This window comes from Pseudorasbora parva, chromosome 1 (assembly GCF_024679245.1).
Source record: "Pseudorasbora parva isolate DD20220531a chromosome 1, ASM2467924v1, whole genome shotgun sequence".
NCBI lineage: Eukaryota > Metazoa > Chordata > Actinopteri > Cypriniformes > Gobionidae > Pseudorasbora > Pseudorasbora parva.
In genome coordinates this window covers 35,729,662-35,756,408 of record NC_090172.1, presented here as the reverse complement: position 1 = coordinate 35,756,408, position 26,747 = coordinate 35,729,662, and the positions used below count along the sequence as shown (strand labels likewise).

General features: G+C 42.0%; 1 protein-coding gene across 1 annotated transcript; it reads left to right on the top strand.

Annotated features, from left to right (window-relative positions):
* Positions 1-19,534: 19,534 nt before the first annotated feature.
* Positions 19,535-22,884, top strand: tnni2b.1 (troponin I type 2b (skeletal, fast), tandem duplicate 1). Its single transcript, XM_067450393.1, has 7 exons — positions 19,535-19,676; positions 20,641-20,727; positions 21,003-21,039; positions 21,122-21,250; positions 22,014-22,103; positions 22,179-22,355; positions 22,555-22,884. The coding sequence occupies exons 2-7, from the start codon at positions 20,720-20,722 to the stop codon at positions 22,642-22,644; spliced, it is 531 nt and encodes a 176-aa protein (XP_067306494.1). The 5' UTR covers positions 19,535-19,676; positions 20,641-20,719; the 3' UTR covers positions 22,645-22,884.
* Positions 22,885-26,747: the final 3,863 nt, after the last annotated feature.

The following is a 26,747-nucleotide window of genomic DNA, read 5'->3' as shown; positions in this document are numbered from 1 at the left end:
CCTCCGAAGCCGTCATAGCCACACAGATAAAGAGAAGATGGCCAGGTCCCGCCTCGGCCGTACCCCCATCTCTCCCTCCCGGTCTCCCAGTTCCCTGCACCCAGGTGACTGCCGACCTCAACTTTGCAGCCAACGAGCCCGCTGTCAAACGCGCTCACCTGCACACAAACGCTGTTATCACGGCGACCCAAATAAATCTCAAAAAGAGCTTTTTCTCTGTAGTAAATGTGCCCACTTCTCAGTATGCACTCCTACACTTACATACCCCTTTCAACCATGCTATAAATGTTCCGGCGCCCACTGCACAGTGCACGCCGCCACACACAAGCACTTCCCCCCCGTGTCACAAACACAAAATGGCCGTGCTACAGAGTTCCCTCCAGTAGGCAAACTTTACTCGCACCAGCTCCAACCACTATCGTTTCGGGCTCAGGCCTGGCAGGCCATCCCCGGCATATCAAGTTGGGTTGTGAACACAATAAAACGGGGTTACTCGCTACAGTTCGCTCGCAGGCCCCCGCGCTTTCGCGCTGTGGTCGAGATCTCGGTGAGAAACGGCGTCAGTCACGTGCTTCGCACCGAGATCACGAAACTGTTAGAGAAGGGAGCGGTGGAGCCCGTTTGCCCATCCCTAAGCGAGTTAGGCTTCAACAGACGATACTTTCTTGTCCCAAAGAGGGACGGAGTGCTCAGGCCCATACTAGATCTAAGACATTTGAACAAAGCTCTGATGTCTCGCTCTTTCAAAATGCTGACAGTAAAACAGATCCTCGTGCACATTCGCCCCGAGGACTGGTTTATCAAAATAGATCTGGAAGATGCATACTTCCACGTTCAGATAGCCCCTCGCCACAGGCCATTCTTGAGATTCGCCTTCGAGGGACAGGCTTATCAGTACACAGTCCTGCCGTACGGCTTATCCCTAGCACCTCGCACATTTACGAAATGCATGGACGTGGTGTTAGCCCCGCTCAGGTTGAAAGGGGTGCGTGTACTCAACTACCTCGACGACTGGCTGGTGATAGCCCAGTCCCAAGCACAGTTATTGAAACACAGATCCTGGCTCCTCAACCACTTAGACTGCTTGGGTCTCAGGATTAATATCGCCAAAAGCTTGCTGTCCCCCACCCAAAAGATATCTTTTCTGGGCACAGTTTTGGGCTCGAAACTCATGAGAGCGCGGCTTACGTCACAGCGTGCGCTATCTGTTCAGAGCATGGTGGCCTCATTCAAAGTCGGGGCTCGCGTTCCCCTGAAACATTTTCAGAGGATGCTCGGCCTTATGGCCTCTGCATCGTCAGTTCTCAGGCTGGGGCTGTTACACATGCACCCCCTCCAGCGTTGGCTACACTCCCGCATTCAGCCTCACGCATGGAAATGCGGCCGACTTCCCATCGAAGTGAACCACAGCTGTATCAATGCTCTGGCTCCTTGGAGGGAGACGGTGTGGTACCAGAAGGGTGTGCCGATGGGCGCGATCACGAAGTTGAAAGTAGTCTCGACAGATGCCTCCACTCGAGGGTGGGGCGCCCTACACGAGGGCAAGCCGATCTCCAGCCTGTGGATGGAACCAGAGAAACGGCTTCACATAAACTGTCTAGAGATGAAAGCGGTCGCCCTATTGCTGAGAGTTTTCCTTCCACACATACAGAACCACCACGTCTTGGTCCGTACAAACAACACGTCGGTGGTAGCGTATATAAATCGCCAAGGCGGCCTGAGATCAGACTCTCTTCACCGCATTGCGAAACGTCTGAGCTCCCTTAGGGCGGCTCACATGCCTGGCTCTCTGAATCGGAGTCCGGATATGCTATCCAGAGGTCCCATACCCCCAGGAGAGTGGTCTCTTCACCCACAAACGATTCAACTAATTTGGAACTCCTTGGGCAGAGCAGAAGTAGATCTCTTCGCCTCAGAAGACAATACTCACTGCCAGATATTTTTCTCCAAACACAGGGACGCCCTGGCCCAGACTCCCTCTATATGCTTTCCCCCCGATCCCGATGCTGCAACAAACCATCGAAAAGATCAGGGAGACAGCATCCACAGTGCTTCTAATAGCCCCGCTCTGGAGGAACCACACATGGTTCTCCGAACTGTTTCTGCTGGCAGACACAGCCCCATGGCCCATTCCGCTGAGGAAAGACCTCCTCACGCAGGCGAAGGGCAAAATCTGGCATCCCAGTCCCGAGCTATGGGCCCTCCACATATGGCCCATCAACGGGTATCCGGAAACCTCTCTGACAGAGTTATGAACACTATTTCGAAAGCTAGAGCCTAGAGGTTCCTGAAGTTGCCGTGGCCAGGCCAATCAGAGCGCGCCTCGCGCCTGGCTATTGCCGTGCAGCTGCACTGCGCTTTACATGGATACCTTTATTAATAAAGTTTTGCTTCATATTCTCGAGAAAAGGAGTTTTCCTATAAACGCAATACTCCCTCTCTCAGGGAACAGAGGTTACGAAAGTAACCGAGTACGTTTTCAACTCGCACATGGGGGATGGGATCACACTCACAGTTCAGCTGACAGCTGCAGGCATTCATGTAAACGGTGCGGTCGGTGGAGCAAAGTGAGTGTTTTAACTTCTCAAATCAATTTCTATTAAAAGTTAAGCTTCCAAAGGCATGAACTGAACACACGCTGAGAACTACTGTCGCGAGGGCGGACGCGTTTACCTCAGCTCTCATCATGAGAACTCTTACCTCAGCTCATCACGATGGGTGTAATATGACTCCTGCTGCGTTTGTGACAATCACTCAGCGGCTAATTCACAATATATTGAACAGCCACGTTCAGTTTTTAATTGTAGTGTCTGTTCTCCAACTAAAATGATTTTATGAAGATGAACGCGGTGGTGGGAAAGTGATCGCGGTGGTGGGAAAGTGAGCATTCTGGGAATTGTTGTCTTTCATCCCCATAAGACAAATACATTTTCTGTTTTTTCAGTCTAGAAAGCACCAAATTCAAAAATAATTTCACATTTCTACAACATTAATGACCCAGTTTAAATACTAATTCATCTTCCCAGCGCTGAAGTACCCTTTTAAAGGTCATGCACATTCAACAGAGTTTCTTGCCTTGCCCTACACAGACTGAGATTTCTCTGGATTCCATTGAATCTTTCCACAAAATATATATTAGCAATTCTCATACATTTTGGTACAAAGTGGTATGAGAAAAAGTGCAAAGTGGCCTTTCCAAGCATCTTTGCTTGGAAAGACTAGTCTTTGGTGAATGGTAGCCTATTCAATCACGATACCCTCATCTATTACCAACTAATCTGCTTACATTGTGTATCAAAACTTTTTAACTATTTTTTCCTCTGTCCCAACTTTTTGGGAATGTGTTGCAGCAAAATTAGTTTATATTTACAAAATACAATTTAAGTTTGTCAGTGAAATGCTGAAAATATTTTCTTTGTACTTTTGTCAGATATACATTTTAAATGATAATTAACAATTGAATGGAAATGGGGTTGTACTTTATTAAATACAGCTCAGGCTGAAGCTCGTCTCAGGGCTACAAGTGATATTAAAACTTTTATTAAATCTTTTTTTTTCAGGACATTACATTAAAAACTTGTTTTATAGAAATGAGGTTTGCCGCAGTGTTTATTTGCTGTAGTCTCGCTTATTTGTGAAACTTGTCATTCGTTTTCTGGTTCTTCAGCAAAATAGTTGTAGCTGAAGCAGTAGGTTTTTTCTTAATCCACAATGTAAAAGTGAAAAACGTGTGGTTGTTCAGCAGTAGTCCATAAAGGACATAGACATCTTTATACCTGCGTTGTTATTATTATTAGCCCATGTGTGAGGAGGGTGCAAGTAATTTTCGTGTAGGACGTCAAGCTATTTTACTGGACTGTGTAGGCCTACTCCTGTTCAGATAGCAAAAGATGTCGCCCTCATGTGGTTGAGAAACGAAAAACGGCCATTTCAATACTGTAAACATCTAATGGCAAAATAAGCCCTTTCAATGAGCCACAAAATATATAGACCACCCACCCACCAAAGAAATAACTACCATTCAGAATTTCTTAGTTAGGTTCTCTTTACTCCCAAAATAACTGCTGCAAATGTATAATTGGAACTGAACAATGTTAACACAGAAAGTTAAAAGTGCAAAAAAAAAAAAAAAAAAAGTTTAGTGCAAGTCTACATGATATATGTTTGTGTATAATTATTTTGTATATATAATTTATATAATTTGTATAATTATTTTGTATATATAATGTATATATACAAAATAATAATACACAGTACACTACACACACATATATCATGTTGACACAAACTTTTATTTGGGATGCGATTAATCATGATTAATCTTTTCCCAGCCCTAATAATTTGACAACTCTGTGAATATGAAAATATACAAACACTGAGATTTTTTTTTTCTTTTTTTTTCTAATTGCAGTTTCACCAATGTCGCCCTTGGCCGAACCTCTTGAAAATGGCCGCATGCCATAGTACAACAACGAAAAATATTTATCTAAGTGGTCTAATTTGGCAAAATCACATCACGTTCAGTTGCAGGGTTTTTCTAAAGTTCAGACGGAGGCAGATAGACATTGTATTCAAGCGAAGAAATTACAATAGGGAACGTTCTGCACTAATAGCTATATGCATACGTGACACATCCATAACGTAGCCTACAGGGAAAATTAGCTTTATTTGTCATTTAAATATGACGATGAGGACCCCAACGATTGGCCTTCTTTTCATTCTCAAACAAACTGCATCTTTAACAGCCCGAGTTTCACAATTTTAACCCCGTGAAAATAAAAGACTCAACATGCAGGGCTAAAAGCCCCGGATCTTTTGCACTGCGGTGTCTGCCAAATTTGACATTGATTGAGGCATAATCGAACAGACACTGGGAGGTGGGGAAGGGCGGGGCATGCCTCTGCAGAGGGAGACTGGCACAGAGATTCACCTTTTTCTCAACTAATTTGGTCTAGGCCTATTACTTTTGTATTGCTTTTTTTTTCACGACCCAGATTTTTTGGTCCAATAAAGTAAGCTGCATTTCAGCAATCTCCATTTGAGATGTACTGCTTAAAGTGTCATTCAGTCTCCATTTTAGACTTGATATTGATATTGCATGTTTATATAACGTTAGTCACAATGTAGGCCAACGTTACACAGTGACTGTGATGTACTCGGAAATACAAGCATGCAAAAACATCATTCAGTTCTCAAAAATATAAATATAAATAGCCTTATCAAATGACTGTCGTTTTAACTTATATGGTGGAAAAGGTGACGTTTGCTAGAAGGATCGAGTAAACGATCTGTAAGCAACGTATCTACGGTTGTATTTTGTAATACAAAATAATATTAACCTTGTCATTAGACACACTGTTTAGTTTTGTATGGTGGAGTTTCCTATTGTTACTGTACTAGCATCTTGTGTTATCTAGACAATAATGCGGTCTCTCTAAGACACTTTCAGGATCAATAATTCAAACCCTATTAGCGTATATTATAAACAGATTTCCTCAAATAAAAGTTAATTCACAGTCAACTTAAGTCAGCACGTTAAGGTATTGTCCGTTACCACGACAACTACTCATGTCCAGGAATTAACAATAGACTATAAAAAAATAATGAACTTCAAAAGTAAATGCACACATGACGAGTGCAAGAAAAGCTTGTTGTGTACTTAAAATTGCTTTAAAAAAAAATCATCCAATATCCTTTGTATTAGAATAAATTTATCAAAACCCATAAAATACTTCTCAGATATTTTTTTTTAGAGTTGCATCAAAATTGTATTTAACAATTGTATGGATTTGAAATATAGGGTTCTGTTTTAATGTATACCCAGGTGTACCTAAACTAAAAAGTTTAATATGGTTTGTGGCTCTTCATTTCTTTTTAATTACCCACTTATGTTCACTGTTCTTATTTATATATAGTTTTTGTATTCGAAATCTAATCGATTTGAGGGCTTGTGAATCGAAATCATATTGAAACATCTGAATCGATACACAGCCCTACTACATAGCCTGCCATTGATTATGCTATGTGTGCCTGAGCCAATATCGCTCAAATGTACCTAATTAGAACTAAATGTGAGCTTTAAAAAAAGATATCCCGTTTGAGGCTGACAGAGTTAATAAAAGAAACCCCCAGCAATCACCTGAGCAAATAATTAGCGTCATTTGATAATTGTTAAAATCCTCTATCTTCCTATTTAAAGGAAGTGTATGTAAGATTGTGGCCAAAACTGGTACTGCAATCCCTATCCCCTCTCCCCCTCTCCCTTGACTCGAGGTTGCCAGATATGCTGCTGGATCAGCAGTAATGTCCAAGTAGCTGCAGCTGTAGAGCAGAGCTGGCAACCCGGATGCAGAAACACTACTTACTTTGTGATTGGTAGATAGGTGGAGGGTGGAGCTTCAGGCCAAAGCACAACATGTCTACATCAACATCAGTTGAGGGCTGCAACACAACTTTTAAATGACAATATCTTGGCCGGACTACTGTTTTCAGTGATATAAGTATTTGAAATTAACATGATTTCTTAAATCAGGGCCATTTTATGATTCATTGAAATATATTTCTTACATACAGTTCTTTTAAAAGTGACGTAGATGTGACGTGAGCCTCCTGTCTGACAGCTGTAGGTCTTCTAGTAGATGTGGAAAGTGAAAGCTGAATCACGTTGTTTAAATATTTTCTCCCGTTGCTTTTGGCTCACTATGGGCTTCTCCCCATTCTTCCCCCTTGACTTTATCAGACTTTATGTCTCCATGTCCCCCCGACTGTCTCATAGACAGTAAAAGATTGCCTGGGAGCGTCTCCTCAGGTCTATATGGTAATTTCTCAACTGTGCGACAGAGTCGCGTTGGTTATGACGCAATCGTTAGCCTATTTTTACAAAAACAGCTTCTGCGGGGCGATAGTGTACGGTACAAGGTAATGGAGCCTTTTATGCATTGTCGTGTTTCTTTAGAAATAAACAATAGACAAATGGAGTCTTTAAACGTCTCAGATGTAAAGTTATTCACTGTCAAAGTGACTCAAAAATGAATGGGAGTCAATGGGATGCTAACAGCAGGTGATGGCTTGGTTAGCAATGGCAGCCCCTAGGGGTGGAACGCTTTCTGAGCGCTAGATTACCCCCTTGCATGCAGCAAAGTCATTTAAAGCAAGTAATTTCACTCGGCAGCAATGGCGGATCTAGAAAATTTTACATTGGGGGGCAAAGGGGTGGCAAGAGGTCTTGGCAGGGTGGCAGGTGTAGACGGTACATGGAAATCCCTATATGTGAATTGCTTTAACAAAACAAACACAAAACCACTTTTAAACTACAGTATTGTTTAATCATGCCCTTACACACTACAAAGGTTTTTAATTCACAACAGTAATAAGCCCAGCGTTCAAACAAAACAAAACAGTATAAAAAGCAAAATGTAAATATAAATATAAAGTACAAGAATTGTGGGAATTGAAGGTCTACTCTCTTCCTCTCTGTCATCTTCATCCTCCTGAACACTCTCTACCTCTGTCCCTCTATCTGAATCTGGAGCCTCCTCTTCATCTCTCACTGATTCTTCTTTTTCCTCGTCTCCTTCACTATTTCCTCTTCTCTGTCACTTATTTCCTTGTCTCCTGTCTTTTCCTGCTCTGACCCTCCTGGTCTCTCCAGTTTACTGCCTTCTCCTTCATTTCCCTCACCCTCTTCCTGTACTTCTTTGGATTTTTTTTTTTTTTTAGCAAAAAGGCTAGTAATATTCTTACTTTTAGCCTTCCTTTTCATGGTTAGGCTCCAGCTACTTTCTTCAACTACTCTTGCCTGCAAAAGTCAATATGTGAAAACCTCTGATTATCCTTGTATTACATTACATTGTAGGGCCATGTAGCTAATAAGTAGCCTATATAACAAATATAAAAACAGAAAGATTTATCACATGCACATGTTTAGACAACTTAATCCTATTGTATTTATTTCCCCAGTTCTTAACTGGTTTCATTGCTGTGATATCTGAGAGGAATTGGATTTAATAGGACTGCTAAATCAAATGTAAAAAAAATAATAATAATTGCATCACAATCAGTGCATTTTGTGACTGTCACTAACATTTTAGTAACAACTGAATTTTATTAGGTTTAGTGACAACATGTTACATTGTTTACATGGTACAATTTCTGGTAAGCAACGCTTTGTTATTTCAATTCAATTATATTATTGTGATTTGATTTAATATTGACTCATTTAGATAAATATTAGGCACACAAAATGTACCTAATCTCAAGAAAAAACAACTCACCTAATGCTGTAAACATACAGAGCCCTATCAGCTGGCAGTGTTATTTAAGGTAAAAAATAACTCAAATTATTTATTTTTTATTATAATAACTTTATTTAATGATATAAATACAAATATAATAAATATATAATATGGTACACTACACATATTTAGCTAAATACTCTCTAGCTCTAATGATCATTTAATGGCTTTCCTGAGGTAACTTAAATGTTATGTGACAATTGTTCTCCAGTTGTTTTATTGACCCCTTTGTTAAATTGATTGGTCGATATTATATGAGGAATATACATTTAGGTAAGTTGTAGGCTACTGTTTCTTTCAACATTGTTCATTCGTGTTTACTAGTAAGTTAGAAATGATCGGTCCAAGTGCAGCTATAGGGATCTGTCACGTAACATTTACAAGCGCCAAAACAGCATTTATTGTTTGATTTTCGTAATAAAAGTGACAGAATCTGAGAGCTGAGATTTTTTTTAAATATCAAAACTCAACAGTAAGTTAACCTGCTGTGTCTAGTCTGTCGGTCTCCGGCGCTGATTTTGGCTAACGTAGACTCGCTGTTTTTGCTGATGCTGAATCGTCTTTAGCACACAATACATTCATTACAAATTTAATTTTAAGTTAAACGTGTGTTTAAACTACACCTGGGGAACCTTACTTCACCTTCAGAGTGTGTGTGTGTGTGTGTGTGTGTGTGTGTGTGTGTGTGAGAGCCAGACTGAGCGAACAAACGCTGCTCTGCACGTTTGAATCAGGGACGTATTTGAGGGGCGGGGCCGCGGGGGAGGGGTATTTTATGTATTTTAATGTTAATACATTTAAAATTAAAAATTAAATGGTTTACTTTTGGTAAATGCATTGGACATACTGGCAGTTCGGGTTGTTTTTACAAGTAGGACTACCGTTTTTGGAACATCAGGGTTAGGGGGGCAGCTGGGGGGGCAAGGCTCTGGAATGGAGGGGCACCTGCCCCACCCCCACCCCGCCCCCCTGTAGATCCGCCCCTGCTCAGCAGCCAATTTGGAAACGCCTCTCCGGCAGTTATTTAAGCCCAAGTATAGGTCTCTGAATGGGGAAACATCAAATTCTCCTGCTCGCAAAGCTTAGTACAATTTTCTATTTGAAATAACCACTGAAATCTGATTTTTAAAAATTCATATTTTATTTTATGTTCAAATAGCATTAACTTATTTTTCAAGCTTGACAATCCAGTGCACATGTGCAAATTGTGTGAGCACATTTAACATCAATTGCAATTGTATTCATCAGTCACGTGTTCTTTGTCTTTGATTCCCGCCACTCATTGGTTTCATTGGACACCAATCATTCATCTCAGCTGCTCTTAGTTCATCACCTCTGTGTATTTAAGTTCCTCCTTGTTCACGCTTCAGTTGTCAGTTGTTATTTGTGTTATTGCACACTGTTACACCTGCTGCCGTCTAGTTGATCTTTTATAATCCTGTTGTCCGTTTTCATCTTCTTCAGACCCCTTGTGACAACTATAAGTTGTTACCAATTAAATCAGTACAAAAAGAGCCATCTTTACAACATAAAAGTGGTACAGAAGCTCTCATTTGAAGTGGCATTATTTACCAGGACTGTTTAATGCAATGTAAATACAAATACAATGGTGTTTAAATTAAGTGATGGCCGGTCAGACAGACCAGGGCCATGCACAGACATTTTGAGGGGCAGTGGCCCAAACCAAAATGGAGGAACAAAGGGGGTTGAGTATTGTCCTGATATAGAAAATGAAAAACAACCCTTTTACAATCATGTTGTAAATTCAATTCAATATGCTTTGCTAATTAAATTTATACTGTAATTATTCTTCCAAAACGTTGATTCTGTAATTTGATCTCCTATTTAATGTTTTTTTTTGTTTTGTTTGTTTGCTTGTTTTAATTGTTGTAGATTTATGTAGCGAATGAAAATCGCTAAAATTACTTTATTTTAGAACAATGTACTTGATGATTTTTAGTTTTGGTCAAGCTAATTAAAGCAACAGGTTTCAATAATGGAAGAATATACCATTGCACACAAGCTAGCCAAACAGAAAATCTTTAAGCACTTGCTTTTTTTCCTTCTCTTGGCACCTCTAAATTAAAGAAATCTACAATCAAAAGCAGACCCTTTTTCCTACACTTAGCCTATGGAAATCCTCTATGGTGGAAGAGAGCAAATCAAACCCCATTTCTATCACCACAGAGACTTCCCTCCCCACACAAGAATGAAAACAGCGAAAAACAGACTTTTAGGGAAAAGAGAAATTGTACTCACTCCAACAAATTAATTGTTTTTTTGTTTTTTTAAAAACTAATGGATGAGTCCCCACTTGTAACTTTTTTTCTTCCAAAAATAGTCTAGGGGCAGGAAAGGAGGGTAACAAAAGTTGCGGAGAGAGCATGGGAGAACTGTAGTCTCCAGGTCAGGGCCAGGGCAGAAACAAAAGGCTCAATGACACCAGTTTAAAAACAAAAAACAAAAGATTTATTTAACAAACGGTGGGAATTAACAAAAAGTGCTTCAGGAGGGGAGAGGCCAAACCAAAAAATAAAACATTCTTACAAGGTTTATTAAGAATATCCTACTTAAAGAAAATACAGAAACAATTACCTAACTCCCTTACTACTTAAACACAGGGACATTTGGGAAACAAAAGGCTCTCAGAAGGCAGTGAGAAATTTGAGGCAACAAAATACAGTATGTGATGATCACAAATAGAACTTAAATTAACTGGAGAACTCTGCACTGCTCAGATTGAACTATAGTCTGGTAGGAATACAAATGTTAGTTGGGACACCACAGCTCAGGTACACCAAAGTTAGCTGAAGCACACTTAACAGCTTAGGTAGGTATACAGACAAGTTAGCTCAGAGTGAGACACACTTTACAGCTATTTACCTGAACACTACAGGCAAGGCAACATACACAACATGAGGGGAAAAAACCTTCACATTGAGGCCAGAAGGTGGTAGTCTCTCTCTGGAATTCTTTAGTGCTGCGTTCTACTCCACTTTTAGACACACACTTGCGAACTTCCCTAAGCATTTGCCCTCGGGGGAATCCCCGCCGCCATTTTGAACTGCATTCCACTTCGTGAAGTGGACAAGGGAAGTTTATGTGGGCAGACCCTTGCTCCCTCGATTTTGACAGAGGGCGAGTCTACGGGCAATGGCTGCATCTGAAATCTGGAAAATGCTGCCTTCGGAGGACACATTTCAAGGCAGGAAGGCATCAAGCCACGTCATCTGATTGATTTTTGAAGGCAGCTTACATGTATCCTTCCCTGCTTTCGATATATCACAATCCTGTGCTTTTCATTTAGTGACAGTTGAGCTGGGGGAAAAGATGGCGTCTGAAAGTTGCGTTTGCTGGTCAGTTTGTGTGTAAATGTACGTTTTTTTTAACCACTTTTTTACCACTTTTTTATTTTCCACTTCTGATGTAATTTCTAGTGAGAAATTACTAATATAGTAAATAAACATTTGTTTAGTTTCTCACCAAAGCTCTCTCTATTTTGCTGTAGATCATTGAACTGTTACGCACCATTAGAAGTCTGTCTGAAATCAGGAAGTTTCGTGAGGTGCCTTCATACACAAAACGCTGCCTTACAAGCCATTTTTTGATAAGGCAGCGAAGCAACGAGTAAGTGATGCACAGACATGCACTCGGATGTGTAAGTGATGTAAGTGATAAGACAGCTGGAAGTTAGCGAGTAAAGGCCACAGCTGGAACAGGATTCAGGTGGCACTCATAATCCTGTCAAGCAGACAGTAGTGCTGCGTTTCACTCCACTTTAAGACACGCAATTGCAAACTTCCCTAAGCACTTCCCCTTGGGGGAATCCCTGCCGCCATTTTGAAGTGCGTTCCACTTCGTGAAGTGGACAAGGGAAGTTTGTATGGACAGACCCTTGCTCCCTCGATTTTGACCGAGTGAGCGAGTCTACTTCATATGTACACTTCAGGCAGCTTCATATACCACAATGCAACGCGATTGTGACGTCACCACATATCACGTTTAATTTACCCCACCACAAACAACTATAACTATTTTTAAAAACATTTAAAACAACCCAAAAACATCCATATACATATAGAATGCTGCATTAAACAATTTCGTAAAGGTAAAAAATAACTCCATTGTGGATTCCAAGTAATCAAGGGCTTAGGGCGTTCCAGTTCAGTCCATTTGCAAAGTTTCCGCCAGTAGTGGGCACTCATGCGATGTAGGCATGACGCACATCCGAGTGAAGGAGACGGAGGGAAGTTTGCGAGTGAAGGGCATGATAAAAACGAACTGGAACGCAGCATAGGAGGAGCAAGAGTAGCATAGGGGAAAAACACAAAAGCACACACAGAAAATAGGATACACAAATCATTAAAAATGAAATAAATTCAGATCCATCAAAAACGCACAGAGCACGGGAATGACTGCATCACAGCAGTTCGGCCGATCTGAGGAGGAACCCATGCAGGAGAACTCATCTGACTGTCGCAGAGCGACATCATCGTCTCACCAACAACTTGTGCCTCTACTGCGGAGAGGCAGGGCACATGGCGGCGGTTTGTCCCTTAAAGGGGCAACGCAGATCTTTTGGAGGACGACGCACGGTGAGCGTTACTAACACGCTACTGCCATCTGGTGGTCGGTCCACACTCCCGGCTTTACTGCAGTTTGGAGGGGCAGCTCATCGAGTGTCAGCTTTAATTGATTCTGGTGCAGAGGGTGATTTTATGGATACTGGTCTGGCTGAGCACTTGGGCATTTCTCGCTCTCTTTTGCCTGAGCCGATTTCAGCCAGAACACTTTGTGGCACACCCCTCACAAGAATCACTCACTCCACAAGACTGGTTAGCCTCACCATCTCTGGGAATCATTCTGAGGAGATTCGTTTCCTGTTGATTCATTCTCCCTCTGCTCCAGTGGTATTGGGGCACACTTGGTTAACTAAGCATAACCCTCATATTGACTGGGTTCAAAGCTCCGTATTGGCGTGCAGCCCATTCTGTTCGTCTAAGTGTTTGGTGTCTGCTTCTTCCCCATTAATGTCTGTTTCTGTGTCACAGGAGGAACCGGTGAGCCTGGCGGATGTACCAGAGGCTTACCATGATTTGAGAGCGGTGTTCAGTAAGTCCCGAGCTTCATCTCTTCCTCCGCACCGTCCGTACGACTGTGCAATAGAATTATTACCTGGCACTTCCCCACCCAAGGGACGCCTTTATTCGCTCTCCGGTCCTGAGAGGGAGGCCATGGAGAAGTACATCAGCGATTCTCTATTAGCTGGCATAATACGTCCTTCTTCCTCTCCAGCTGGGGCGGGGTTCTTCTTCGTGGGGAAGAAGGATGGTTCTTTGCGTCCCTGCATAGATTATCGAGGGCTGAATGACATCACGGTAAAGAATAGCCACCCTTTGCCGTTGATGTCCTCAGCGTTCGAACTCTTGCATGGATCAACCATCTTTACGAAGTTGGACCTGCGCAATGCTTATCACCTGGTTCGGATTAGGCAGGGGGACGAGTGGAAAACCGCTTTTAATACCCCGACAGGTCACTTTGAATATTTGGTCATGCCCTTTGGACTCTCAAACTCCCCAGCGGTTTTCCAGGCACTCGTCAATGACATGCTTAGAGACATGGTCGACCGGTTTGTATTTGTTTATCTCGACGACATCCTGATCTTCTCCCAGAACGAACGCGACCATGTCCAGCACGTCAGACGAGTGTTACAGCGGCTACTCGAGAATCGCTTATTTGCGAAGGTGGAGAAGTGCGAGTTTCATGCACGGTCGGTTCCGTTCCTGGGTTTCGTTCTGTCGCCTGAAGGCATCCGAATGGATCCAGGGAAGGTAAAAGCGGTTGCTGATTGGCCCACCCCAGAGAGTCGCAAGGCGGTCCAGCGATTTCTGGGGTTTGCCAATTTTTACCGACAATTCATTCGGAACTTTAGCCAGGTCGCCCTACCACTGACGAATCTCACCTCCACACGAATTTGGTTCTGTTGGTCAACGCAGGCTCAGGAGGTGTTTGAAAATCTAAAGAGACGCTTTGTTTCGGCCCCCATTCTTATCAACCCTGACCCGTCTCGTCAAATCATTGTGGAGGTGGATGCGTAAGAGGTGGGAGTGGGAGCGATATTGTCTCAAAGGTCACCTTCAGACGACAGAGTACACCCATGCGCATTTTTTTCTCATCGTCTCACCCCTTCGGAACGGAATTACGACATTGGGAATAAGGAGTTACTGGCTGTTAAGTTGGCGTTGGAGGAGTGGCGTCACTGGTTAGAGGGCGCGGGGGCTCCATTCTTGGTTTGGACTGACCACAAGAATTTAGAATATATTCGCTCCGCTAAGAGGCTAAATTCTCGGCAGGCTCGCTGGGCATTATTTTTCGGCCGGTTTAGGTTTGAAATCTCCTTTCGCCCCGGTAGTAAGAACGGTAAGCCCGATGCGCTCTCACAGATTTTTGAGGCTGAGGCTAGTCCCACTCCTCCTGCAACCATCGTGGCCCCCAGCAAGGTGGTCGCGGCGGTTACTTGGGAAGTGGAGTCCAGGGTCCGTGAGGCTTTGCGCGACGTCACAACTCCCGCAGGGTGCCCAGAGAGCCTGCTGTTCGTGCCGGAGTCGGTCCGGACTAGCGTTCTTCAGTGGGGTCACTCTTCCGTTCTAGCTTGCCACCCGGGAGTGGCTCGAACATGTGCATTAATCAAGCAACGGTTCTGGTGGCCTTCACTGGCGCAGGATGCTCGGAAGTTCGTGTCGGCCTGTCCGGCGTGTGCGGTGGCTAAGGGCTCTAACCGACCCTCAGCAGGGCTACTCCGACCACTGTCAAATCCTTCGAGACCCTGGTCACACATAGCCATGGACTTTGTCACGGGCCTATCCCCGTCTAGTGGCAATACCGTGGTTCTTACTGTGTTGGACAGGTTTTCGAAGGCGGTTCATTTTATCCCCCTCCCCAAACTACCTTCAGCGAGGGAGACAGCGGTCATTGTCTTAGACCACGTTTTTCGCATTCAAGGCCTCCCGGTGGACGTGGTTTCTGACAGGGGTCCCCAGTTTGTGTCAAGATTTTGGACAGAATTCTGTCGACAGCTGGGGGCAACGGCGAGCCTATCCTCTGGTTATCACCTGCAGACGAACGGTCAGGCTGAGCGAGCCAACCAAGACTTAGAGAGAGTTTTGCGCTGTGTGGCATCGGCAGAGCCGTCGACTTGGAGTTCCAGGTTAACCATGGTTGAGTATGCACATAACTCACTCCCGGTCTCGTCTACGGGGTTATCACCCTTCCAGTGCTGTTTAGGCTACCAGCCCCCATTATTTCCCTCCCAAGAACCCGACGCCTTTGTTCCATCCGCGCACTCGTTTATTCAGAGGTGCCTTCGTACGTGGAGGCTCGCCAGAGAAGCCCTTTCCCGGACTGGTGAAAGGAACAAGGCGTTGGCGGACCGTCACCGTTCTAAGCCCCCACTTTACGTGTGTGGTCAAAAGGTTTGGTTGTCAGCCCAGGACATACCCCTCAAACTTCCCGCACGTAAACTGGGACCCAAACTTATTGGACCGTACATTATTACTAAGGTGCTTAACCCGGTGACGGTTCGACTCAAATTACCCCCCCGTTTTAAGAGAATTCATCCGGTGTTTCATGTTTCCAAGGTCAAGCCCGTTATTCGCTCCCCACTTCAGCCCCAGACCTCTGCCCCGCCACCCCCCAGACTCATCGAGGGGTTGCCTGCCTACACGGTACGGCGACTCCTGGATGTGAGACGGAGGGGCAGAGGTCATGAGTATCTGGTAGACTGGGAGGGTTATGGTCCGGAGGAGAGATGCTGGATTCCGGCTCGGGATGTGCTGGACCGCGCTCTTATTGACCAATTCCATCGGCGTCATGGTGAGTCCTCTAGGGACGCCGGGAGGCGTCCCTGAGGGGGGGGGGGGGTGTCTGTCACAGGTTCAGGGTGTGACACTGGCTCTTCCTGTTGTTTGTCTTGTCCTGTCATTTTCCTGCAGCTCGTGATTGGAGTAATTAGCTTGATCACGAGCTGATCTCCCACACCTGTCCCTTGTTCCCTCAACCCTTTATATACCCAGCTGTGTCTATCTCTTGTTGTCAGTAGATCACTTCTTGTCACGTTGATGTTGGATGTCTGCACTACGTTCTGTCTTGTGTCTTACCTGTCTTTTTACTCTGCATTCAGGACCCTTAGACCCAGGACCCAAGCAGCCATATCACCCTGTAGCCCAAGACTGGTTTCCCACTGAAGCTAAGCAGGGCCGAGCCTGGTCAGTACCTGGATGGGAGACCAACTGGGAAAACTAGGTAGCTGCTGGTAGAGGTGTTAGTGAGGCCAGCAGGGGGTGCTCACCCTGTGGTCTGTGTGGGTCCTAACGCCCCAGTATAGTGATGGGGACACTATACTGACAATGAGCACCGTCCTTCGGATGAGACGTTAAACCGAGGTCCTGACTCTCTGTGGTCATTAAAAATCCCAGGATGTCCTTCGATAAAAGAGTAGGGGTGTAACCCCGGCATCCTGGCCAAATTTGCCCACTGGCCTCTGTCCATCATGGCCTCCTAATAATCCCCCCCTCCTGATTGGCTTAATCACTCGGTCTCCTCTCCACCAATCAGCTGGTGTGTGGTGAGCGTTCTGGCGCAAAATGGCTGCCGTCGTATCATCCAAGTGGATGCTGCACATTGGTGGTGGTTGAGGAGATTCCCCCTTCTATGTAAAGCGCTTTGAGTGCCTAGAAAAGCGCTATATAAATGTAATGAATTATTATTATTATTAGACGAGCAGTTGCAGCAAGTGTTGTTACCTTGCTGGCTGGGTCTCGTTTCTTCCTGCCTCCTGTATTCTCGGTGGCCTTTCCAGCCAGCTTGTCAGCTGTGGTGTGCACTGACACACCGGAAGCACCAGACAGTCTTCTCAGACAGTTTCCAGTCTTTTTTGTTGTCTTTTGTTTATTTTTTGGTGTCTCTGGTTGGCCTGAATAAACTTGTTCTTTCACCCGCTATTTGAGTCCTCCCCTTCATCACCATCTCGACAAAAAGAACAAAGAACGGCACTGAAGTCATTCTTAAGAAGGGCAGATGTGTTCGGAGTTTTGCCGACCGGATATAGCGAAAGTTTAATCTGTCAACTAGCTCCGCTCCACCTTCGCTGCTCTGGTTGGTTGTAGCGCTATCCAATTGTGTGCAGAGGGAGTTTGAAAAACAACCGTTTATCCCGCCCCTCGGATTGAGCCCTGCCAATGGTGAGTTTCCAGACCAAACATCTTGATGTGGGTTTGGCTTGTTGTCAGGCTAGTTCTGTCGGGTTGAGGTCAGGACTCTGTGCAGGCTATTCAAGTTCCTCCACACCAAACTCGCTCATTCATGTCTTTATGGACCTTGCTTTGTGCACTTGTGCGCAGTCATGTTGGAACAGGAAGAGGCCATCCCGAATTGTTCCCACAAAGTTGAGAGCATGAAATTTTCCAAAATGTCTTGGTATGCTGAAGCATTAAGTGTTCTTTTCGCTGGAACTAAGGGGCCAAGGCCCAACCCCTGGAAAACAACCCCACACCAAACTTTACACTTGGCACAATGCAGTCAGGCCAGTACCGTTTTCCTGGCAACCACCAAACCTAGACTCGTACATCGGATTGCCAGACAGAAAAGCATGACTTGTCACTAGAGAGAACACGTCTCCATTGCTCTAGAGTCCAGTGTCAGCATGCTTTACACCACTGCATCTAAAACTTTGCATTGCACTTGGGGATGTATAAGGCTTGAATGTTGCTGCTTGGCAATTCCACAAAGCTATCTGCGCACTGTACTTGCGCAAATCTCAAGGGCACACAAAGTTTGGAGGTCTGTTTGGTTTGTAAGTCTGAGAAAATTTTGAACTTATTGCACAGAGGGCAGCCTATCACGATACCAGGCTTGAATTCACTGAAATTTTCACACACAAAAAATGTTTGTAGAAGGTGCTTGATTTTATACACATGCCCTGGAAATGATTGGAATTTGGAACACCTGTATGTATTCAATAATTTAGATGTCCCAACACTTAAAAATATAGTGTATTTGTAAAATGTTTTCTTATGTTCAGCAGATATTTGTATGATATACACATTATCAGCACTAATGCTTCAACAAGTAATTGTAGAAAGGTGAAAAACACTTCAAATAAACATTACTCAGAAATATAGTACTTTTTAAAGATAATAGGACTAGTATTACAATTTAAATTATATTATTTTATATAATATCACTTAAATTGCAATACTAGTACTTGTTTTCTTTTTGTAAGGCATTAAGCATTAATTTTTACAAGAGTGCAAAATCTATTTTAATTTACTTAAATTAAAGCCACCAAGAATTGTTTAGACACATTTACTTGCATTTCAATGTAAAAACTGTCCTATCTTTTTAAAATTAAACCAGGCTCCTATTTTTTTGCTATTCAACTTAAAACTATATTAAGCAGCATTTATTTTAGATAAGAATGCGGCAAATGACTGATTAAAAAAAAGCTCAACAATGGCAGGAGTCATTGCTTGTCTGTTTTCATCTGGTTGCTCTGTGTTGACTTTATAATAAAGGGTTTTTAGGACACAGTGGCCTATAGTTAACACTGCTATAAATAGATTTGTGTATGTTTCTGCAAAGTCTCAAGGTAAGTATAATTTTAAATACTTTACCCATAAAATCTTTTGAAGATTTTGAAGTTTTAAAGATTAAAAGTGTATTATTTTGACAATTGCAAAGCAATTGTGAGGTTTATATGCAGTATGTGATCTATGCAGAATGTGCTGAGTGATACTCCTGTAATAGTTGGAGTTGCCACCTGTTATGCTGAATACAGTTGCTAGAGAGCACAACAGGTGAGAAAACAGAATTCAGTGACAAAATTGATAGAAATAGAATCAATCTAATTCTTGATTTCTCTCAATTATTGTGCACTTAATAAAGGCTTATAAGTGAAAGTGTTATATTTCTATGTTCGTTGCAGGGACATGATTTTGTGAAAGGTGTGTGATGTTTTGTATTGTTGGGTCCAAATTTCCCCACAAGGGCAGATAAACTGAAATCGCTTATAAATTGTGGAGACCAGTCAACATACTAAATTATTTTTTAATTAAAATCCAAAAAGGCTGAAATATTTATGATGTATGTATAAAGAGTGTGCGTGTGTGTGTGTGTGTGTGTGTGTGTGTGTGTGTGTGTGTGTGTGTGTGTGTGTGTGTGTTTACAGTGGGGGAGGGGAGAAGAGAATCCCATTGGCTTAAGGACAGGTCTGCTTCCTTAAAAAGAACAGAGGCTGTATGGGAGACCTATATAAACTCAACAAATGTTATAGACTGAAACTCCTTTCCTCTAATTTCATTTGAACATTCTGCTGCACACTGTAAGGTGAGTCTGTATTTTTCTCTCCATCTCTCTCTAGGGTTTGCACTCTAACATTTGAGCATGCCAGATCTTCAGAACTCATGCTGAGCAGCCAAACACAGCCAAGAAATCAGAGCAATAAGCACAATACTAAGCTTTAATATGTGTACTGGTGGAAGGTCCTGGAGATAAAACTTACATAAAACTAACAGTGGTTGTTGCCTAATGTGATATATTGCTGTTTTTATTATTGTAGAGGTTATGTTTTTATTTGTTCTTTGTGATAAATTTTGGTCCTTTTTTAAAGCACTGTAATGTCAGATCAAATGCTCTAAAGTTTTTCTTCTGATTTATGTAATTAAGCACACGTTGAAAGTTATAGATCATTCATGCCTTAGTTTATCAGCAGTTTTTATACATTCATTCCACTAAGAAGCTTTAACACAAACCTTTCCAGTGAACAAAAGGTTATTAGATTTTTAAAATGTTCTTTAAAAAAAGTGGTTCTTCTAAACCCTTATTTTTAAGAGTTTTACCACGTATTACATATTAGCTTCCATACAGCTGATGATATAGGTATGGAGACTGATGACATATGGTATGTCCCAACTCCCCAGTCCACGTCCAATCCAAAATCTTTTTTTGGCAAGAAAAGTAAAAAACTTGTATAGTTCTTTAGACTAACAGAGAGTATTTTTACTGTTGTGGATGGTTTCAGCTGTTAGGTGTTGAAGCTGACGAGATTCTTCAAGAGGCAGCAAGTTGTCTGTCAGCTGTCTCATCTTCTGTATTGGGTGCAGACCTCCTACTTCTTACAAAGGAACACTAAAAAAAGAGCACAAGACAACTGCTTCTCAAATTTAATGCCTTAAACACCTAACACTTCTTTGGGTTATGACACACCCACACCAGCCATCTCACTTCCACATTATCCCAGGCCAAATTTAGGCTGCAGGGTCACTGACTGAATATAAATTGTTTCCATTAGATTGAAGGCAGCACCACCCCCTCCTGCCACTCATAGGCATCTTCACCTTCATAGGGGTTGCCACAAAGAGACCGGCAAAATGTCTGAGTATGTATTGCGTTACAACATCATGATCTTTGTGTGCTGTGAAAATGATCATATAAATCAATCCTTGATCACTGAATACATCTAGCATCAAGCTCCAATCAAATGATCATTGTGTATGTATTATGATACATACTAGCATACAGTACATGTCTAAATACTACAATTATCAAAAGCACAATGCTTTTTCTAGAGTTCCCTTTTTATCCCAGTCACTTTAATGATACACTGACTGTTCTGTGCTCTTTGAAATTGTAAACATTTGCTTTCTGATAAAGGAAAAAGATGACGTCCAGCCGTAGGCACCATCTGAAGGTGAGGTCATCTCTTTCTTCGTGAGATCTGAGCTATATGAACTTTCTTGTTGACTAAAAGCTTCTTGGTCTTTGTGCTCCAGAGCTTGTTGCTTCAAATCGCTCATGGGATTTTGGAGGAAGAGGCAGCTGAGGCAGAGCAAGAAAAACAGCGATACATGGATGAGAACTGCCCTGCTCTCTCACTGCCTGGAAGTATGCAGGATCTACAGGTACACACACACACACACACAGAGAGAGAGAGAGAGAGAGAGAGAGAGAGAGAGAGAGGAGAGAGAGAGAGAGAGAGAGAGAGAGAGAGAGAGAGAGAGAGAGAGAGAGAGAGAGAGAGAGAGAGAGAGAGAGAGAGAGAGAGAGAGAGAGAGAGAGAGAGAGAGAGATATCATGCTTAAGAACAGTGTTATATAGGATAAAAGCCTATTCACAATGCACAGACAGGTGTCAGCATTGCTCCAACAAACAGCAATTGAATGTTAATTCAGTGAAAACAAGCTCTTACCAATAGCAACACTACTGGTTTTACACTGTACACTATTGAGTATTACACTGATCCGACAAAAATAGTTTATTGAGTTAGACGTATTCCTGGGTCAACATATTTTGTTGATCCTGGAACAACATTCCAGTCTGAAAATGTAATCCTAACAATTTAATCCTTACCCATAATTTATCCCATAAATCAGAGGAGAATGATAGGTGAATAACACTAATGTAAAACCTCCTAACGTTGTAAGCCTAAACTTGACATAAACTATAAACGTGTCCCTCAAATCTGATTGGTTGATTGGAATGTTGTTCCAGGATCAACAAAAGTATTGATCCAGCAACATGTTGCACTTTGTGGAATCAGGTTTTGCCTGCTGGGCTAATGCCAATGCTAGTGCATTGTAAATTGGCCTTTAAAGCACACCATCGTATTCAAAGGCTGTGTGTGAAAATGTGTGGGGAAAAATCTGCATGTATCTTTGTGTAAAGGAACTGTGTAGGAAGCTGCACCAGCAGATTGATGCCATTGATGAACAAAGATATGATATGGAGACTAAAGTGGCCAAGTCAAACAAGGAGGTACTTCTTAATAGTTCTCTTCTACTTATAGAAATGTAACTTCCAAAACCTAATTTTTTTTCTTGATCATTTGAGATTGATGATCTGAAGATTAAAGTTCAGGACCTGAAAGGTAAATTCAAGAAACCTGTTCTGAAGAAAGTGCGTATGTCTGCTGATGCCATGCTGCAGGCCCTGCTGGGCTCCAAACACAAAGTGTCCTTGGACCTGAGAGCCAACCTCAAACAGGTCAAGAAAGAGGTCAAAGAGGAGGTGAGCGCACATTATTATGTATAGAACTCACATTTTCTCCTTTGGATAATTTTTTTTACTGCAAAGGTTGTCAGTTGTTAAACATCATATAATGATTGATAAAGCAGAATTTTCCTGTATGCTTAAAGTGATTAAAACTAGCAAATTACACAAGAAGGCTTGTAGTTTTGAAACACTGTACTATTTTTTGCTGCTACAGGAGAAGGAGTCAGTGGGAGACTGGCGTAAGAACATTGAGGACAAGGCTGGTATGGATGGCAGGAAGAAGATGTTTGAGTCTGAGGCCTAAATCTGTTTTTCTTCAATAATTTTACATTTCCATTAAATGATTTATTCAGTTGTGTTGTCTAAATTCTTGTGGTCTTCGGGGTTTTGAGAGACATAAAGTGGTAATGTTATCTATTGTGTAAAGTGATGTTGTAGGTGGTAAAAGTGCTGTATGAAGGAGGTTTTAATGAATGTGATGGTTGGCTTTGCAGCTGAGGCTTTAAATTGGTAACAATAAATAAATCTGACTTTGGCCCTTTGATTTTACATCAAACATTATTTCACCTTGACCATTCAAATGTAGACTCACCGTCCACTTAGGTACACCTTGTTAGTACCAGGTTGCACCCCATTTTACCTTCTTAATTGGCTCCATTATTCATGGCATAGAATCAAGAAGGTGCTGGAAAGATTTTGGTCCATATTGACGATAGCTTCACACAGTTGCTGTAGATTTGTCGACTGACATCCATGATGCAAATCTCCCATTCCACCACATTCCAAAGGTGCTCTATTGGATGAGATCTGGAGACTGAGGTCATTTGATCATAGTGAACTAATTGTCATGTTCAAGAAACTAGTTTGAGATTATTTGAGCTTTGTGACCTGGCTATCCCACTAGAAGCAGCCAACAGAAGATGGGGTCACTGTGGTTATAAAGGGATGGACTCTGGCAACTGTGGCATTTAAACAATGCTCAATGGGGCCCAAATTTCGCTGAGAAAAACCCAACATTAGTTCATCCCCACCATCAGAATTAATCACTGATACAAGGCTGGATCCATGCTTTTATGTCAAATTTGAACCTTATACCATCTAAATGGTGCAGAAGAAAAAGACTTATCAATCCAGGCAATGATTTTCCAATCTTCTATTGTGTAATCTTGGTGAGCCTGCTGAAAACTGTATCTTCAGTTTCCTGTTTCCAGATTCATGTTTGATCTTCTGCTGCTGTATCTGCTTCAAAGGTTCAATGTGTCAATGTGTGCGTTCAGAAATGCTCTCCTGCAGACCTTTGTTGTAATGAGTGGTTATTTGAGTTACTGTTGCCTTTCTATCAATTTAAATATGAACCAGTCTGGCCATTATCCTCTGACCTCGAGACCCATATAAGTCACTCACAACAGTCTGAGGATGACAACAGCACCACGCCAGTTTCATGCCGGAAGTGGGTGGAGCTGATTTATCTTCCTATACATTGCTCCATTTGGAGCGTTTTTCAAGCCCAAAGTTTAAACAATGTTAATAATCTCAAGTATTTTATTAATAAGTTCTAATTAAAGATAGATAGAGATATGATAGATAGGCTAGATAGATATACTCACTCGTAGTTAAATCATATAAATATGTTTTAAAATAAACAATACTGGATAACAATACAAAAAAATAATTTACGTGAAAAAAAATATTTATAAAAAACCATTGTAACGTTTTTAAAGTAAAAAGTTGAAGTCAGGATGTAGCAAGTATAATAAAGTTGTGAAATTCAGTTTCTCATGTCTATATTTCTGACATAAATCATACCCTGTTACAATCAAATTAATTAACCATTTGCAGTTCAAAATGTATACAGCACTTCATATGGCTTTTCACACAGAGCTTATCGTCATTCTAAACACACTTTTAATCTCAGGTAAAGAAACATTTCACACTTTTATATTTAGGTGCTTTGGACAGTCACTGGAACACTGTGCATTCTATATAAATAATAAAGTCAGCATTGAAGAGGAAAAACATCAAATGCAAACAGAAAATGCAACAATTGCAGCGAAGAAGAGACCATTTAAATGATTGTAGTCTGAAATGTCCATTCAGGATAAACTTGTAATACAAGGACATGCAAAGCTTGAGCATTTATGAAAACATATTGGCCCTCATTTATCAATCTTGCGTAGAAACTGGTGTATATGTTGGCGTAAGATTATGCTTACACTCCTCTCACCGCCTGATTTATGAAACTGTGCGCACCTCTGCAATCCAGGTGTACGCAATACTTGCCCTTGATAAATGCGGCGGCTGAAAACGATTGTCATTAGAATAACACGCCCCTATATATTCAAGTCTCCGCCTCTCCCACGCCCTCATTTTACGCCATGGACACACAGAAGACGGCAAAGAAGCGAAACTTCTCCGACGTGGAGATCGGGCGCGCTCAATCATCTCACTAGTCCACTAGTCAGGGCACTGGTTAGGACATAAGTCAATGGGCTGACTCCCTGATCAGTGCTCTGACTACTGAACTAGAGAGATGATTGAGACGCGTCCATCGAGACCATCACCAGGGAAGAGAAAAAAACAAAAACGAAATTGTTTTATTTGGGAGTTTAAAGAGTGGGAATAAAGGCACAGACAAAAACAAAATATGGACCCAAATTACGAGTACTCTTAATAATGTGGAGGTTGAGAAGCGCACTCCAGCAGTTTAAAGCTGTTTGGATGATAAATTACAATGCATTATTTTACAGCACGTTTTGAAAAAAATAGCAATTTCGTTTCACGGCACATGTATTGGGGTGTACAATAGTGATGATGATGTGATAGGAGTACTACCATTCATTCACAATAATATTTATTATTTTGTCAGTCTGAATTATTTTAGTCCCAGTCCGTGCGCAGCTGCCCAGGCGGGCCTGAAACGTCAGATAAAGCGCACAGGCTCGCGACTGGAGGAATACATATGCCTAAAAATCAAACGCTTTTGTAAAATCACACAAATTAAACATTGACGTTCATGTTACACAAAAATAAACACTGAATGTTGTTGTTGTGGTTTTTAACAGTGGGTCATATAGCATATATTTGTCAGTGCGTTTTGTGGTGTTATGACATGTTTTTCTGCGCATTTTCACACTAACTCAAACGTGCGTACACCACCTCCTGAGCTGGCGTAGGATTTGAGCGTGCTGTACGCCAACGTCCATGATAAATCTCAAAGTCACAGTGGCCCTCATTTATCAAAAGTGCGTACACCAAATTTCCAGCGTACACCTTGCGTACACCCAAACCCACGGTGACTTTGAGATTTATCAATATGGACGTTGGCGTACGGCACGCTCAAATCCTACACCAGCTCAGGAGTTGGTGTACGCACGTTTGAGTTAGTGGGAAAATGCGCAGAAAAACAATTCCTAACACAAAACGCACTGACAAGATATGTGACCCACTGTTAAAAACCACAACAACAACATTCAGTGTTTATTTTTGTGCAACATGAACGTCAATGTTTAATTTGTGTGACTTTACCAAAGAGTTTGATTTGTAGGCATATGTATTCCTCCAGTCGCGAGCCTGGCCCAGCAGCTGCGCACGGACTGGGACTAAAATAATTCAGACTGACAAAATAATAAAAATGACCTTCTTCTTTTAAATAATAATAAAATCAATAAAAACGACATTCTTCTTCTAAATAACAAGCGTCATTAATAATAATAATAATAATAATAATAATAATAATAATAATAATAAGAAGAAGAAGAAGAAGAAGAAGAAGAAGAAGAAGAAGAAGAAGAAGAAGAATCTTACAAATTGTCATGTAATTATTAATGTGAATGAATACTCCACATCACATCATCATCACTGTCGTACACCCCAATACATGCCGTGATACGAAATCAAATGCTAATTGTTTCAAAACGTGCTGTAAAATAATGCATTGGGATGGTAATTTCTTATCCAAACAGCTTTAAACTGCTGGGGTGCGCTTCTCAACCCCCACACTATTAACAGCTCGTAATGTTATAACGTATTTCAAACTAGCCTACTCATATTATTACTCATATGAGCTCGTATTTCAGCTCGTAATTACTCGTAATTTGGGTCCATATTTTGTTTTTGTGGGTGCCTTTATTCCCACTCTTTATACTCTTAAATAAAACAATTTAGTTTTTTTTTTTCCACTTCCCTGGTGATCTCGATGGGTGCGTCTCAGTGATCTCGATGGGTGCGTCTCAATCATCTCAATAGTTCAGTAGTCAGAGCACTGATCAGGGAGTCAGCCCATTGACTTATGTCCTAACCAGTGCCCTGACTAGTGGACTAGTGAGATGATTGAGCGCGCCCGATCTCCACGTCGGAGAAGTTTCGCTTCTTTGCCGTCTTCCGTGTGTCCATGGCGTAAAATGAGGG